The sequence below is a fragment of the Drosophila sulfurigaster genome, unplaced genomic scaffold, assembly GCF_023558435.1.
Source record: "Drosophila sulfurigaster albostrigata strain 15112-1811.04 unplaced genomic scaffold, ASM2355843v2 ctg60_pilon, whole genome shotgun sequence".
Lineage (NCBI taxonomy): Eukaryota > Metazoa > Arthropoda > Insecta > Diptera > Drosophilidae > Drosophila > Drosophila sulfurigaster.
In genome coordinates, this window is record NW_026909723.1 from 1 (window position 1) to 18,299 (window position 18,299).

Sequence of the window (18,299 nt, forward strand, 5' to 3'; positions counted from 1 at the left end):
TTTCACTTGTGAAATTTTTCTCATATGACTCTCACCCACACCCTAAATTTTTGAACGTTTTAATCATATTGCCTTCTATATGTTATTTTCATATATTATTTAGTATATTTTATTGCCGAAGACTCAATCCATATACATAGTCATATATATTTCACTTGTGAAATTTTTATCATATGACATGCCTGCGACCTCACCTATTTTCTATAAAGGTTTTGTGACACGTTTTCTGCAAGACTTTATTTTATTTAGTATTACCATCTAACGTATCTTTTTGTTCAATAATTTTATACAACAGTAAAACTTCATTATTTTTACACGTTTTTAATCATATTGCCTTCTTATATGAATTTTCATATATTATTTATATATGACTTATGCCTGAAGACTACAACCCATAAACATTAGTCATATATAATTTCTTATAAATTTCTTCATATGATTATTTTCATATATTATTATATATGACTTATGCCGGCAAGACTCACTCCATATACATAGTCTATATATTTCACTTGTGAAATTTTTCTCATATGACATGCCTGCCCGACCTCACCACCCCTATAAAGGTTTTGTGACACGTTTTCTGCAATGCTTTTATTTTATTTAGTATTACCATCTAACGTATCTTTTTGTTGCACTAATTTAATAATACAACAGTAAAACTTCATTATTTTTAACTTTTTAATCATATTGCCTTCTATATGATTATTTTCATATATTATTTATATATGACATGCCGGCAAGACTCACTCCATATACATAGTCATATATATTTCACTTGTGAAATTTTTCTCATATGACATGCCTGCTCGACATCACCACCCCTATATAGGTTTTGTGACACGTTTTCTACAACCAGCTCATTTTACTAAGGTCTACCATCTAATGTATCTTTATGTTGCACTAATTTAATAATACAACAGTAAAACTTCATTATTTTTAACTTTTTAATCATATTGCCTTCTATATGATTATTTTCATATATTATTTATATATGACTTATGCCGGCAAGACTCACTCCATATACATAGTCATATATATTTCACTTGTGAAATTTTTCTCATATGACATGCCTGCCCGACCTCACCACCCCTATAAAGGTTTTGTGACACGTTTTCTGCAATGCTTTTATTTTATTTAGTATTACCATCTAACGTATCTTTTTGTTGCACTAATTTAATAATACAACAGTAAAACTTCATTATTTTAAACTTTTTAATCATATTGCCTTCTATATGATTATTTTCATATATTATTTATATATGACTTATGCCGGCAAGACTCACTCCATATACATAGTCATATATATTTCACTTGTGAAATTTTTCTCATATGACATGCCTGCTCGACATCACCACCCCTATATAGGTTTTGTGACACGTTTTCTACAACCAGCTCATTTTACTAAGGTCTACCATCTAATGTATCTTTATGTTGCACTAATTTAATAATACAACAGTAAAACTTCATTATTTTTAACTTTTTAATCATATTGCCTTCTATATGATTATTTTCATATATTATTTATATATGACTTATGCCGGCAAGACTCACTCCATATACATAGTCATATATATTTCACTTGTGAAATTTTTCTCATATGACATGCCTGCCCGACCTCACCACCCCTATAAAGGTTTTGTGACACGTTTTCTGCAATGCTTTTATTTTATTTAGTATTACCATCTAACGTATCTTTTTGTTGCACTAATTTAATAATACAACAGTAAAACTTCATTATTTTTAACTTTTTAATCATATTGCCTTCTATATGATTATTTTCATATATTATTTATATATGACATGCCGGCAAGACTCACTCCATATACATAGTCATATATATTTCACTTGTGAAATTTTTCTCATATGACATGCCTGCCCGACCTCACCACCCCTATATAGGTTTTGTGACACGTTTTCTACAACCAGCTCATTTTACTAAGGTCTACCATCTAATGTATCTTTATGTTGCACTAATTTAATAATGCAACAGTAAAACTTCATTATTTTTAACTTTTTAATCATATTGCCTTCTATATGATTATTTTCATATATTATTTATATATGACATGCCGGCAAGACTCACTCCATATACATAGTCATATATATTTCACTTGTGAAATTTTTCTCATATGACATGCCTGCCCGACCTCACCACCCCTATATAGGTTTTGTGACACGTTTTCTACAACCAGCTCATTTTACTAAGGTCTACCATCTAATGTATCTTTATGTTGCACTAATTTAATAATGCAACAGTAAAACTTCATTATTTTAACTTTTTAATCATATTGCCTTCTATATGATTATTTTCATATATTATTTATATATGACATGCCGGCAAGACTCACTCCATATACATAGTCATATATATTTCACTTGTGAAATTTTTCTCATATGACATGCCTGCTCGACATCACCACCCCTATATAGGTTTTGTGACACGTTTTCTACAACCAGCTCATTTTACTAAGGTCCACCACCTAATGTATCTTTATGTGGCACTAATTTAATAATACAACAGCAAAACTTCATTATATTATCATCAATAATTTGTATTAAATACAAGTACAATCGTAAATTGTTTAACATTGTTTAAAATTTTTGTCAAAGTTGAAATGATATGTCAGTTCAATAAAAATTCACCAAGTCCAAAAAATGTTTTCTCAAGTTGAACTCGAATTCTTATCTTAGTATATTAATAAACTGTATTAAATGCTATTTAAAAAGTTTTTCATTCAATTTTCACATGTTGAAATTTTTGCCAATGTTGAACTCATATCTCGGTAGAACCTCATATCATATGGCTGCAGTTCAATAAAAATTCACCAAGTCCAAAAAATTTTTTCTCAAGTTAAATTCAAAATCTTATCTCATTATATTAATAAACTGTATAAAATGCTATTTAAAAGTTTTTCATTCAATTTTCACATGTTGAAATTTTTTGTCAATGTTGAACTCATATCTCGGTAGAACCTCATATCATATGGCTGCAGTTCAATAAAAATTCACCAAGTCCAAAAAAATTTTTCTCAAGTTAAATTCAAAATCTTATCTCATTATATTAATAAACTGTATAACATGCTATTTAAAAAGTTTTTATTCTATTTTGACATGTTGAAATTTTTGTCAATGTTGAACTCATATCTCGGTAGAACCTCATATCATTTGGCTGCAGTTCAATAAAAATTCACCAAGTCCAAAAAATTTTTCTCAAGTTAAATTCAAAATCTTATCTCATTATATTAATAAACAGTATAAAATGCTATTTAAAAAGTTTTTCATTCAATTTTCATATGTTGAAATTTTTGTCAAAATTGAACTTATAAGTTTTTCATGTCTTAATTTGCGCCACCAATATGATGGCGTTCTTTTGCTACCAAACATATTAAATGCATACTTAAAATACGCAAGTATTCTGTACACATAGATACATATATATCATGTATATTTTTAATTTTCGCCACTAATATGATGCCGTCCTTTTGCTACCAAATAAATATGTATAACTAACACATACTAAATAAATGCATATTTAAAATATGCAAGTATCTTGTACACATAGATATACTATGCATATTCTTAATTTTCGCCACTAATATGATGGCGTCCTTTTGCTACCAAATAAATATATATTACCAACGCATAATAAATAAATGCATATTTAAAATACGCAAGTATTTTGTAAACAAATTTTCGCCACTAATATGATGGCGTCCTTTTGGCTACCAAATAAATATATATTACCAACGCATAATAAATAAATGCATATTTAAAATATGCAAGTATTTTGTACACATAGATATACTATGCATATTCTTAATTTTCGCCACTAATATGATGGCGTCCTTTTGGCGACCAAATAAATATATATTACCAACGCATAATAAATAAATGCATATTTAAAATATGCAAGTATTTTGTACACATAGATATACTATGCATATTCTTAATTTTCGCCACTAATATGATGGCGTCATTTTGCTACCAAATAAATATATATTACCAACGCATAATAAATAAATGCATATTTAAAATACGCAAGTATTTTGTAAACAAATTTTCGCCACTAATATGATGGCGTCCTTTTGGCTACCAAATAAATATATATTACCAACGCATAATAAATAAATGCATATTTAAAATATGCAAGTATTTTGTAAACAAATTTTCGCCACTAATATGATGGCGTCCTTTTGGCTACCAAATAAATATATATTACCAACGCATAATAAATAAATGCATATTTAAAATATGCAAGTATTTTGTACACATAGATATACTATGCATATTTTTAATCTTCGCTACTAATATGATGGCGTTCTTTTGGCTACCAAATAAATATATATAATTAACGCATACTAAATAAATGCATATTTAAAATATACAAGTATATTTTGTACACATTGATATATTATTTATTTATATATATAATATATTCATATATTATATAAATATTCTTCTTATATGCGTAATTGTATAACATAATTATGCTTACAATTTTGCACATTTATATATATAAACATATATACGTTTCCATATATACATCATACATATAATATTTTTTTATATATGCCTTAAACATATTTATTTTATCGAATCGTCAAGCAAAGGATAAGCTTCAGTGGATCGCAGTATGGCAGCTGCTCAACCACTTACAACACCTTGCCTGTTATAAAAGTCGTTTAAAATTGATTCAAGGCTTTGTCATTGTATTAAATAATGTTTTAATATATAACTAGCGCGGCACCAGGTGATCGAAGATCCTCCCAATTTACTATGTTATATGTAACATTGGCATCACATCCATCGTCGTCTATTAAATGAATAATAAACTTTTAATGGTTTAGAAGCCATACAATGCAAATTGCCCCTTATTTATCATTGCAGTCCAGCACGGATACGACCTTAGAGGCGTTCAGGCATAATCCAACGGACGTAGCGTCATACCACTGTTCGCTCGAACAAGTATTGTGCCATTGGTCCGTACCTGCGGTTCCTCTCGTACTACGCAGGAATGCTGTCGCAACAACGTTTTGTCATTAGTAGGGTAAAACTAACCTGTCTCACGACGGTCTAAGCCCAGCTCACGTTCCCTTGCATGGGTGAACAATCCAACGCTTGGTGAATTTTGCTTCACAATGATAGGAAGAGCCGACATCGAAGGATCAAAAGCGACGTCGCTATGAACGCTTGGCCGCCACAAGCCAGTTATCCCTATGGTAACTTTTCTGACACCTCTTGTTAAAAACTCTTTAAACCAAAAGGATCGATAGGCCGAGCTTTTGCTGTCCCTGTGTGTACTGAACACCGAGATCAAGTCAGCATTTGCCCTTTTGCTCTATGTGTGGTTTCTGTCCGCACTGAGCTGGCCTTGGGACACCTCCGTTATTATTTGAGAGATGTACCGCCCCAGTCAAACTCCCTACCTGGCAATGTCCTTGAATTGGATCATACCTGAGTAATTTTGCTTAATTCTTGTCCGTTATTTCTTGTACGTTTGTATGTCGCGGTAATTGCCGACATACATACATACACACATATTTCGGTGCACTCTCTTTTGTCCGCAAGCGCACCGGCTTGCAGCCGCGCTTGCTCTCGCGCTCTCTCAACACACACACACGCACTCTTGTGCATTCGCTGTTTGTCCGCACTTGCTCTCGCTCTCATTTGTGTTACATACAAATATACGTGCATTTCGCTTGCTTAGACGTTGGCAGCGCAGTGCAAGCACATACATACATACGTACATACTGTTGTGCATGCTTAACCGCGTGCATAAGTACTTCTACGAGTGAAGTAATAGATTGGCAGGGCAGCGGTAGTCGCACTCGACATACCCTACCCTTTCCTTTTTGTTTCAAGTGATTTATTTAGTGTGTGTATTTGAGAGCAACTCCCAGCTCAAGTGTCGGTGTATAGGCTACCTCCAGCCATTGTCCATACATACATAGACATACACACACACATATACACACCTACATATAATCACAATTATACGTCCACCACATCTCCATATTTAAATACATAAATAATTTTTGTTGTTGTTTTTTCGTGACAATTTATTTATTATTTTTCCATACAGCGCTTTTTTTAACCACATTTGTGTTTTTTCCAGCGTATTGTATTTTCGTGGTATTTTTCCTTATTTTCGTGCCCTTTTTGTTCTTGTTTTCGACAATCATTTGCTTGATTGTCGCGGGAATTTTCCCCCGGCCCCTTGCGTTCGTTTCCTGTGTCCGCAGTCCGTACCCATTTGGGGTACAAAATACCTCAGCACTACCTGTGGTATTTTTTCCAGTATTTTATTTGGTATTTTCCTTTTACTAGTTGCTACGTGCCCTCCGTTTCATTTCCACCTTCTGGGCCGTTTCCGGATATATATAAAAAACCAAGTTCCATTTGGTATTTTTTTTGGTATATTTTCTGTGATTTTCTGGTTTGCTAACCAGCGGCTTCCTACCTTCCGTGCGTAGCATGTCAACGGGCAAACCGAGAAGACTAAAACTAGACTGTCCGTGCCTTCTACTAGCGCCGCTAGAGTTTCGAATAACCTCCCTCTTCCTAGCTCCAAGGGAGAACCGGCTCTTCGTGCATCCAGCACATCGCCAGTTCACACCAAAAGGGAGGTCCCCTGCACGGTCAGCTAGTGTTTCGCCCACTTCCGGTACCAAGCCTCTGATCCTCGTCACGAAACCTGCGTCTGTTCCTAAGACCAAGGTTGTTTCCGACCCAATTCCTCGGCCAGCTGTTACTCGTTCACAAAGCAAAATGGCACAAAATGTGGTAGATTCTTCATTGAATAAGTTCATCGCCGCGACTGACCGACTAAGTCACTTTGCGGCGCGGCTTAACAATGTTTCTACTGACAGCGCGTCCCTGTACACGTGCCAGGTCCGGAGGGACCAGATGCGTGCCTTGTGGGACAAGGTCGAGAAGGAGTACGAGGCTTGCTCCTGTGTCATGTCGGATGAAATGACGACAGACGAGTTGCCTACCATTCAGGCAAAATATGATTACTGCTATATTCTCTACGAGCAGTGGTCCGCTCAGCTAAGTGAGCAAATAGCTGATGCCTCCCAGGCACTCACTCCTCGTACACCCGTACAACCCCCAGCCGTGCCGTTCGTGTCCACAGGGTGTCGCCTACCTCCGTGCGACACCGAAGTTTTCGGATTATACTCGCTGGCCCACCTTCCGAGACTTATTCACGGCTATCTACATCCGAAATCCTAGACTGTCGGAAGTTGAGAAACTTTTCCATCTCAACTCCAAGACCAGCGGTGAAGCCCATGCCATTGTGTCAAAGTCTCCTTTGACCAATGAAGGGTTTCAGTCGGCATGGTCCAGCTTGACTGAGCGTTTTGAGAATAAACGGTTGCTCGTGAACAGTCAGCTGCGTATCCTTTTTAATTTGCCCGCCATCGGGCAAGAGTCGGGTGCAGCCATTCAAGAGTTGCAAAGCACTATCCAAGGGTGCTTGACGGCTTTGGAGCACTCAAAGATCAATACGGAGAATTGGGATTGCATCCTGGTTTTCCTGTGTTCTTCGAGGCTCCCCAAATTGACCCTTTCTCTTTGGGAACAGTCCATCCAGAATAAGAGCGACGTTCCAACGTGGGCTGACATGAACGCTTTCCTTCTAGAGCGGTATCGCACCCTAGAAGCGATAGCGGAAGTGTCAGCCAGCACGAGCGCTCCGACGGTTCCGCGTGCCTCACGCAAGGAGGCCCCGTCGCCAAGCAGGTAAACTCCTTTGAGAGTCGGGTAACTTCAAAAACCCAGTCCTGCAAGTTGTGTTCCCGGGAGAATCACCCGATTCGTTTGTGCCCGCGTTTCCTCCAGATGGGTATCAACGATAGGGTCAATTATATAAAGCAACAGAAGCTGTGTCTCAATTGTTTCGCACGAGGCCATATCCTGGCTGAGTGCACAAGTGCGCACAGCTGCTTTACTTGCAAGGGTCGTCATCATACACTCTTGCATCGAGTGAGCCCGGCGCCGACAGTCACAACCCCGTTCCATCTCCAATACAGTCCACTTCCACCCAGTCAGCTAACGTCCAATCCTTCGTGGCAGTTAACACACAAGGTGTTCTGCTCAGCACAGCTGTCATTCATGTATGCCATCTCGGCGTCCGCTATACAGCTCGGGCTCTGATTGACTCCGGATCAGAAGCCACCTTCCTCTCAGAGAAGTTGTTCAAGCGCTTGAGGATGCCGTATACATCCGTGCAAGCCCGCGTTTCTGGGCTGACACAAGCTGTGGCAGCCCAGCCCCGAAAGTTTTGCCAATTCTTAATTGGCTCCCCGGTCAGACCTGATTTGCAGATCGAGGCGTCGGCGTACGTCCTCCCCCAGTTAGCGGGGAATCTGCCCTCATGTTCCGTCCCACAAACACTCCTCGAAAATCTGCCCAGCATCCAGCTGGCAGACCCCAAATTCCATGAGAGTTCGCAGATTGATGTGCTACTAGGCGCTGACATCCTCCCGTCCATTCTGCTCGGCGGCTCTCACCCTAACATTTGTGGGACCCTCCTAGGTCAAGAGACCATTTTCGGTTGGATCCTGACTGGCCCTGTGTCGGGATCCATTTCAAAATCTATTTCGTCCTTTTCGGCTCGACTGTCCGTCGAACGAACTCCGCCATTGGAGGAACTCCTCTCCAAATTTTGGGAGGTGGAGGACCTGCCGGCTAGCCCAGCAAAAGAATCTGACCTTTTGTGAGGCTAACTTCAACGCCACGACCGTGCGAACCTCAACGGGTCGCTACATGGTCACGCTCCCATTCCGCGATCCTGGTCACGTTGACCTGGGTCACTCGAGGGCTACCGCTCTCGCTCAGTTCCTGAGAAACGAGAGCCGTTTAAAGAGGAACGACTCTCTGAAGGAACAATATGACTCCGTTATTCGAGAGTATCTGGATTTGGGTCACATGACTCAAGTCCCCCCATCCAGTTCCGGCAACTATTATTTGCCACATCACGCTGTTCTCAAGCCCGACAGCACCACCACAAAGCTCCGCGTTGTATTCAACGCCTCCAGCCCGACTTCAAACGGGAAGAGTCTGAACGACATCCTCCACACTGGGCCAATCCTTCAGTCCGACCTGACCATTCAAATCCTGAAATGGAGGTTTTCAAGTTCGTCTTCAACGCTGACATCACCAAGATGTATCGGCAAATCCTTGTGGATCCCAACCACACCCGGTTTCAAAGGTTGCTCTTCCGTACTCCAGACGAGAAGTTATGCGACTTTGAACTCAACACAGTCACCTTTGGAGTGAACTGTGCTCCGTACCTGGCTATCCGCGTTCTGCATCAGCTTGCGAGTGATGTTCGCGACCGGTACCCTTGCTAGTGACATCATCGCCAATTATATGTACGTTGATGACGTCCTAGCAGGAGCTCACACTAAGCAGGCTGCGGTGTCTGCTATAGATGAGCTTCGAACAGCGCTCGAGAGTGCTGGGTTCCCTTTGCGTAAGTGGACCTCGAACTCGAAAGATGTGCTGAGAAGAATCCCTAAGGATCACTTGCTTTGTGCAGACTTCCTCGAGATCGACGAAGCTAGCGTCGCAAAGACGCTAGGCATTCGTTGGCGGGCCACGTCCGACGAGTTCTTTTTCGTCACCGCCGAGATGGTGTCCAAACCATCTTTCAGTAAGAGAGAAGTGCTGTCGCAGATCGCCAAGTTGTTCGATCCTGCAGGTTGGCTTGCTCCTGTGGTCATTTGGGCCAAGATTTTTATGCAAGAAATCTGGAAGCAAGAAGTCGGCTGGGACGACTCCTTACCGGCGGATCTCACAGAGCAGTGGATCAGTTTTCTGCGGAACTATTCGTCCTTGCAGGACATCCGCATTCCTAGATGGACCAACTACGCTCCCGGCGCAAAATCCAATTCCACGGGTTTTGCGACGCCTCTCAAAGCGCGTATGGAGCCGCTCTTTACGCACGTGTGGAAACAGGTGGACAAGTGTCTGTGAGCCTTCTAGCAGCGAAGACTAGAGTTGCACCTATCAAGACGGTCTCTACCTCGTCTTGAGCTGTGCGGAGCTCTCCTGTTGGCAGAATTATCCGCCGCCCTCCTACCACATTTTCCCACCCCGACGCTGAGACGTACCTGTGGACAGATTCCACTATCGTTCTGGCATGGTTGGACAAGCAGCCATGCAAGTGGACCACTTTCGTGGCGAACCGAGTGGCCAAGATTCACTCGGTGAATGGCACTTGGCAGCATGTTCGTTCCGAACACAATCCAGCCGACCTGGCAAGCCGCGGTGTCTCGCCGCAAGAGCTACTGGGCAGTCGCCTTTGGTGGCAGGGGCCTGAATGGCTGACGCACTCACCAGCGCAGTGGCCTTCACCGGTCATTGGGCTCGATACTGAATTGGAGTGTCGAGCGGTGAAGGTCCATGCAGCGCAAGTCCTGTGTGAGGACTTCCTCGACCGTTTCTCCAGGTTCGATCGAGCGCTCCGAGTGTTTGCGTATGTGCGAAGGTTTGCCCAGCGTTGCCGCCAACCCAAGGTCTCGCTTCCAGAGACGCTCAGCTCTCAAGAGCTTGCAGAAGCTCAAGAGAGGCTGATTGTACAGGCTCAGAATCGGGTATACGCGAAAGAGTGTGCTTCCCTCCGGTCCCATAATCGTCTAATCGGGTCAAGCGATATCCTAAGCTTGAATCCGTTCCTTGACAAGCAAGGTGTCCTGCGTTCGTGTGGACGCGTAAGAGCGTCCACCTCCTTATCCTACGACGAACGGCATCCAATAATTCTCCCGTTCGGCTGCGTGTTCTCACGCCTCCTGGTTTCCTTCACGCATCAAGTCTCTCCATGGAGGCAACCAATTGGTGATGCGGCTGGTCCGAACCAAGTTCTGGATTCCCAAGCTAAGGAACTTGGTGAAGACAGTGATTAGTGCATGCAAGACCTGTGTGATTCATCGCCGCAAGCTCCAGTCGCAGTTGATGGGTGATCTCCCAAGCGCCCGGTCGACTTTTTCGCGACCTTTCGCTAACTCCGGAGTAGACTTCGCCGGTCCTTCGACGTCAAGAGCTACGTCGGACGGGGCTGCAAGATTACGAAGGGTTACGTATGTGTCTTCGTGTGCTTCAGCACGAAGGCAATCCACCTTGAGGCGACCACGGATCTGACAGCGGAAAAGTTCTTGGAAGCTTTCTCCCGATTCGTGGCACGGCGCGGGTGCCCTCTCCACATGTACTCTGACAACGGGAAAACGTTCGTCGGAGCCTCCTCCATTCTCTCCAAAGAATTTGTGGAGAGCACCCGCAACCTGATTGTCACCACTCACAGCCATCAAGGTCTTGCATGGCATTTCAACCCACCTGGTGCCCCTCACATGGGGGGTCTCTGGGAAGCGGGCGTCAAGAGCTTCAAGACGCATTTCTACAAGACGGTTTCCTCCGTAAAACATACGTTCGAGGAGCTTTCCACCCTCCTATCAAAAATTGAAGCGTGCCTCAATTCGCGGCCTTTGACTCCTATGTCAGAGGATGTGAGCGACTTGGCGGCACTTACTCCCGGTCATTTCCTGATCGGGGGTCCGCTACTCTCCATGGCGGAGCCAGAGGCCAGAGAGGATGTGGAGTCCATCCGCAACCGCTGGCAACGGCTCAAGGCTCTCCATCAGCATTTCTGTGTGCGATGGAAGAGTGAATATTTGAAGGAATTGCATAAGCGGAATAAGTGGCAGTCACCTTCACGCGATCTCCAAATCGGCGACATGGTGGTCATCAGAGAGGAGAATATACCACCTCAAGAATGGCGCCTCGGGCGTGTGTTGACCGCTTGCCCAGGTGCTGACGAAAGAGTCCGTGTGGTAGACATCCAGACGTGTCGTGGCGTTTTCCGCCGACCAGTTGCAAAGCTGGTCCTCCTTCCCACGGGACGCGCGCTCTGAGTCACCTATTCTTCTCTCTACTGCCATCCACTATCCTGTGGTTTTCTCTTCCGGCTTAGGCAATTCATCCCGCGCCATGTTCTTCATTTAATCTATTGTTTTTTGTTCTTTTTCTTTTCCTTTTGTTTTTTTTTCGCCTTTTGGTTTCATCCCATTACAGTTTACCATGGCGTCCTCCAGAAGATCATCCTGCACCCTGTCCGACGGAGTGAGCTTGCGAGGGCTCTTCTCGCCAGCGCGCTCTCTTTCGCCTCCGATTGCCAGCTCTCCGCCAAGGCAAGTCGCCCCGATGGAGTCCGAGCCCTCTCCAGCACCGGTGGCACTGGTTACCCGCGTGGAGTTTCCGTGCCTCGCCGGGCCGCCCTCAGCGGGGTGAGTATGTGCCTCCCGGCACAAACTCCTTCCGCTGTAGGGTGTGCCGCGGTGTCCACGCGCTGCGCAAATGTCCACGGTTTGCCCAGCTGACGCCAGAGAAGCGGCTCCGGGCAGTACTTGTCAATAAGTACTGTCCCAACTGCTTGGCTCATCAGCACTCCGGGGCACTTGCCGCAGCGGTGGACGGTGCAGGCATTGTGGTAAGGACCACCACCCATGCTGCACATGCGAGACCCTAAACCCAAGCAGCGGTTGGCGCGACGACCGAGGGGCCGACGCGACCACCCGGCACCCACCAGAGGAGGACCATCGTCATCCCGGATGGACCGGCCCACTTCCCCACACACCAGGCCCGTGCCTAGCCCCGCCTTGTCATTGACGGCACTACTCCAGTGCAAGGGAGTCAGTATTCTCCCCACCGCGGCGGTCTGGCTAGTCACGGGGAAGACGGCCTTCGAGGCGCGAGTGCTCATTGATCCGTGCTGTCCTGTAAGCCGCATCAGCGAGTCGATGGCAGTGGCCATGGGCTCTATCACTCGCGTGGGCGCAGAAGGAGTGTGCACGGCAACGTTGCGCTCCAAGACGTCACCCATGAGCCGGGAGGTCGTCTTCAAAACTGATCCGCAGCTCCATACAACGACGCCCGCCAGGACTGTCACTCCAGCCGGGCCCAGTTCTTTCAGTAACCTCGTGTTGGCTGACAAGGACTGGTTCCGCTCGGCATCGATCTCGGCAGTCTTGGGGGCTGATGTTTACCCTGATGTCGTGCTACCGGGTATCCTCCCGGGCCAAGGCGGACTGCCTATGGCGCAGAATTCCACGCTGGGCTGGATTCTGTCCGGCACGTGCTACTAGTTGTTTCGTTGCAATCCCAATATTGCAAGGGGGGGAGAATGTTGATGCGAGCGCATTGCTAAGTGAGAGGCACACCTCCGCTCCGCCGACCGAAAAGCACTCAAAGCTTTTTCGCTCACTAGCAATGCGCTCAGTGCGTAAGAATGCACTCAAGCTCCAGTGCTCTCAGCTTCTCTCTCCCACAACTCACCACCGCTGAGCCGCGCTCAGCATAGATCGCCGAAATGCCGTCGGCTTTTTTCTATGAGTTAGTAGCAAACGACGTCTGGTTCTAATCGTTACAATCCCCCCCTCTTTCTGTGCGACATAACAACCCGCTAAGTTTTCAATAAATCAAATATTTATAGTGATAAAAACGCGAGTGTTTTTATTTTTCGGGAAGCAACATTTTGGACACTTTTTCAGCGCCGCCACAAACAGGAGTTATACCAAATTTTTAATTTGAGAATACATAAATGCACTCTCTCATTAATGAATTTGTTTGCGATTATATAACAAACTCGTGATATTTTGATCAAGAAGCTTGCATCAAAACCCAATACCATAAGATATAATAAATATATCCGTATAATGGCTAGGAAATGATACACGTTCCATTTAATCAAGTAAGTAAGGAAACAATAAGAGTAGTGGTATTTCATTGTCGATACTAAACCGAAATTTAATATCTCCCACTTATTCTATACCTCTTATGTCTCCTTACACTGCCAGATTAGAGTCAAGCTCAAAAGGGTCTTCTTTCCCCGCTAATTATTCCAAGGCCATTCCCTTGGCTGTGGTTTCGCTAGATAGTAGATAGGGACATATTCTCTATATTAATTTTACGTGTGCACCTGTCATGACTGACTTAATCACACGGCGCCCGAGCGCGCATGGGATCCAATTTATTATGACAGGTGCACACGTAAAACTAATATAGCTAATATGTCCCTATCTACTCGTCTGGTTTCAACTGTCGAGCTGAACAGACGTGTTAGCGGGTGCCTGCATTTGGTATAGTTTTGCGATAACAGTTATTTGTTGTCTTCGAACAGCGGTGAATTTTCGCGTGTACGCTTTGTGCTTCTCGTTCGCTGTGTACGTGTGAGTAGCGTGGGGAATTCGTCGCGTGCCGTCGCGAGTGTGTGCGTGCGTGTGCTTGCTTTAAGTGCTCTTAAAGCACCAGAGCAGACGTGCGCGCTGTTCTCGTTGAAGAAATTGCGGTACTTTCGTAATTGTAAACAAACGAAGTTACGGTGTTTTGTTTACAGTAATTGTAATTACTGTAAATAGTGAATGTGCAAGAGCTTATTGTTTTCGTAGCGGACAAAAGCTGAGTGATTTGAACTGCTTGAGTACACTGCTTGTCGCGGGTGTACTGCTTGCAACGCGTGTACTGCTTGCAACTAGTGTACTGCTTGCACTGCTTACATTGTGAACTGCTTTAATTTGAACTGCTTTAACTGAACTGCTTTGATTTGAACTGCTTTCTGTGTACTGCTTGCGAGTGTGTGTGGTTTACTGCTTGCGCAGTTTGAACTGCGAACCGTTGGCGCCATGATGGACACGAGATCAAGCGCCAGTGTATGCAGCGATACGAGCGAGATGTCCGTCTCGGACGATCGTCCACGCGGGAAGCGAGGCAGAAAGCCGCGAGGCAACAAGGCTGTATCGTCGCCCAACCTGGTTGGCAGCGACGATGCATCCTCTGCCAAGCGGCTGGCTGTCTCCTTTATTGGGGGCAACGTCGATGGAGCAGCCGCCAACGAAGTTGCCGCTGGAACCGCCGCTGGAGTCGCCGCTGAAACCGCCGCTGGTACCGCTGCTGAAACCGCCGCTGGAACCGCCGCTGGAGCCGCCGCTGGAGTCGCCGATGGAGTTGCTGCTGCTACTGCCGCCCCTGCACCCGCTACGGTGGCCGCTGTCGCCCGACTGAGCGCGCCTGCCTGTCCAGCTCCTGCTGGTAGTTTTGTTGCTGCCAGTGTGGTGAAGGAAGGGTCTGATGCCGTATTGGCTCAGCTGGCGGGTGTAGACCAGACGGTGAGGTCCGCTGTGCTGCGCGCTGGACTGGCGCCGGAAGCGGCCATCGCCGTTCTGGAGGCAACTGCCCGGCTTAGCGAGCTGGTGACCGCGCTAGCTGTGCGAAACGCCGTCTTGGAGACGAAGGTTGCGTTGTGCCAACCAGCTGCTGCGCCCTTTACGGCCCCAAGTGCGAGTGGTGCCGCCACCAGAGCTGTCCCCGGCGTCGCCCCGATGGCCGCACCGAAAAATGTTCCTGCAGCCAGAAAGCCCGTGGAAACGTGGTCGGCTGTAGTGACGAGCAAGGACCCGACAGTGTCGGGCAAGGAGATTGCCGATAAGGTGATGAGCCAAGTTGCTCCAGCTCTGGGCGTTAGAGTTCACGAAGTCCGTGAATTGAAGCGCGGTGGCGCCGTCATTCGTACGCCGTCGAGAAACGAGATGAACAAAGTGGTGGCCAACGCGAAATTCAACGAGGTCGGACTGGAGGTTGAGCCCAACCGTGGAGTGAGGTCGAAAATCACCGTGTTCGACGTGGACACTGGGATTATACCGGAAGTCTTCATGGACGAGCTCTATGAGAACCACTTCAAGGAGGAGTTCTCGCCGTCGGCCTTCAAGAAGATGGTGCATATGGCGTCGAAGCCGTGGTCGGTCACTGACGGTGTCAGAGTCAATCTGACACTCGAATGTGACGAAAAGGCGCAAGCGGTGCTTGATAAGACCGGGCGGGTCTACATCAAGTGGTTTTCGTTCCGCTGTAGGTCGCTCGTCCGTACTTACGCGTGTCATCGCTGTATGGGATTCGACCACAAGGTTGCGCAATGCCGATTGAAAAACGAAGTATGCCGCCAATGCGGGCAGACCGGCCATGTAGCGTCGAAATGTGCTAGCCCGGTGGACTGCCGAAACTGCCGTTTCAAGGGGCTTCCTCCGGGCATTACATGCTGTCGGAGACGTGCCCGATATATGGTGCGGTCTTAGCGAGGGTGCAAGCTAGGCATTAAAATGTTTAGCTTCATCCAAGCTAATTGTGGTCGAGGTCGAGCCGCTACCATTCAGTTTGCAACTCGGGTGCGAGACTCCCGCCACATGTTCGCTTTGGTGCAGGAACCATACGTCGACAGAAAGCACGGCATTACTGGCATTCCAGCCGGGATGCGTGTGTTTGCTGATCGGCGTTTGAAGGCTGCCATCTTCTTGGACGACCCGAATGCCATCTGTATGCCTATTGAGTCGCTCATCACGGACGTTGGCGTATGCGTGAGTGTCACTGGAAGATTTGGCTCAATCTTCCTGAGCTCCGTGTACTGCCAATACAACACTGATTTGGAACCGTATCTTGCGTATCTAGATTCCGTGCTACTACTGGCTGGTAGCAATCCGGTTATCTGTGGCATGGATGCGAATGCAGTGTCCCCCTTGTGGTTCAGCAAATCGCTCGAGCGTGCTCGTGGCGATTTGAACCGCAGAAGGGGTGAGCTGCTGACCGAATGGATTCAAGAATCCCGAGCCGGCGTGCTAAATGAGGTCAGTAGTTTGTATACGTTCGATAATCACCGCGGACGGAGTGATATCGACGTCACGATTGCCAACGAAGCAGCGCTTATGTGGGCCACATATGACTGGAGAGTGGACGATTGGGATCTCAGTGACCACAACACGATCTGTGTTGAGGTGACGCGAGACCCCAGAGACACAGTTGAGAGCGATGCTCCTGTTCCGTCCTGGAACTCTCCAATGCACGTTGGCAGTCGTTCCGTGGTGAGCTTGTATGCAAGCTTGAGGAATTCCCGCAGGACTACACGGAGATGTCCATTGATGACCAGGTGTCTGCAACGCGTGCACTGGTACACAGTGTATGCGACCATGTATTTGGACGCAGGCAGCCGAGAGCCGTTCGGAAAGTGGTCTGGTGGAATGCCAACCTCAGTACGAAGCGCCGAGAGGTCAGGAGACTGAGGCGGCGGCTACAGAATGCTCGTCGTCGTGGCAGCGATGAAGCAGGGCGACTTGCTACTGACCTGCGGATCTCCGTGGGTCAGTACAAGAAGCTTATTCTGTCGGCAAAGGAGGACAACTGGCGTCGCTTCGTTGGAGAAAATCGGGATGATCCCTGGGGGCATGTCTACAGGATTTGCCGACGTCACAAACGGAATTCCGAGTTGGGCTGCCTACGGGTAAATGGCGAGCCAGTCGTAACATGGCACGACTGTGCGCGAGTGCTCCTCCGTAACTTCTTCCCTGTTGCGGAGTCGAATGCACCGATTGCCATCCCAGAGGTGCTTCCGCCCATACTCGACGAGTACGAAGTGAGTGCTTGTGTCGCCAGGCTACGGAGCAGACGCTCGCCTGGCATGGACGGCATCACTGGAGTGATCTGTAAGGAGGTATGGCGTGCTATTCCTCAGCATCTTACAGCGTTGTATTCCCGCTGTTTAGCCGAAGGACATTTCCCTTCTGAGTGGAAACGCCCGCGCGTTGTGCCACTTTCAAGGGGCCCGATAAGGACAGGAGCGATCCTGGCTCTTATCGTGGTATATGTCTGCTACCAGTCTTTGGTAAGGTGCTCGAGGGTATCATGGTCAGCCGAATGAAGGACATGCTCCCAGAGGGCTGCAGATGGCAATTTGGATTTCAACCTGACGCTGTGTGGAGGATGCCTGGAGACACGTGAAGAGTACTGTCGACGCCAGCCCGGCAAGATATGTACTCGGAATCTTCGTGGATTTCAAAGGAGCATTTGACCACGTGGAGTGGGATGCTGTGCTACGCCGGCTGATCGACTCTGGCTGCCGAGAAGCCAGCTTGTGGCGAAGCTTCTTTCTGGCAGGAGTGCGTGCATCGTCAGCAGATACGAGGAAGCATCTGTGCCGGTAACCAGAGGTTGCCCACAGGGTTCCATCAGTGGTCCATTCATTTGGAACCTCATGATGGATGTGCTTCTTCGGCGCTTGGAGCCTTGTGCAAACTGAGCGCGTATGCAGACGACTTGCTGCTTCTCGTTGAGGGAAACTCCCGAAACGATCTGGAGTCGAAAGGAGCGGAGTACATGTCCATCGTAGGAGCTTGGGGAACAGAGGTAGGCGTGTCCGTCTCCACCAGTAAGACGGCTGTCATGTTGCTGAAAGGCCAATTATCGGCTAATAGGCGGCC

General features: G+C 46.2%; 1 protein-coding gene across 1 annotated transcript; it reads left to right on the top strand.

Moving 5' to 3' along the window:
- Nucleotides 1–9,333: 9,333 nt before the first annotated feature.
- LOC133849981 (uncharacterized) lies at nucleotides 9,334–11,915 on the top strand. The gene is made up of 4 exons (XM_062285964.1): nucleotides 9,334–9,980; nucleotides 10,070–10,721; nucleotides 10,822–11,054; nucleotides 11,111–11,915. The coding sequence occupies exons 1-4, from the start codon at nucleotides 9,334–9,336 to the stop codon at nucleotides 11,913–11,915; spliced, it is 2,337 nt and encodes a 778-aa protein (XP_062141948.1).
- Nucleotides 11,916–18,299: the final 6,384 nt, after the last annotated feature.

Coding starts and splice junctions, on each gene's coding strand:
- LOC133849981 (XM_062285964.1), top strand. CDS start 9,334: ATGTTCGCGACCGGTACCCTTGCTAGTGACATCATCGCCAATTATATG. Junction 9,981..10,069: donor AAACAGGTGGACAAGTGTCT/GTGAGCCTTCTA, acceptor TCCTGTTGGCAG/AATTATCCGCCGCCCTCCTA. Junction 11,055..11,110: donor CCTTCGACGTCAAGAGCTAC/GTCGGACGGGGC, acceptor CGTGTGCTTCAG/CACGAAGGCAATCCACCTTG.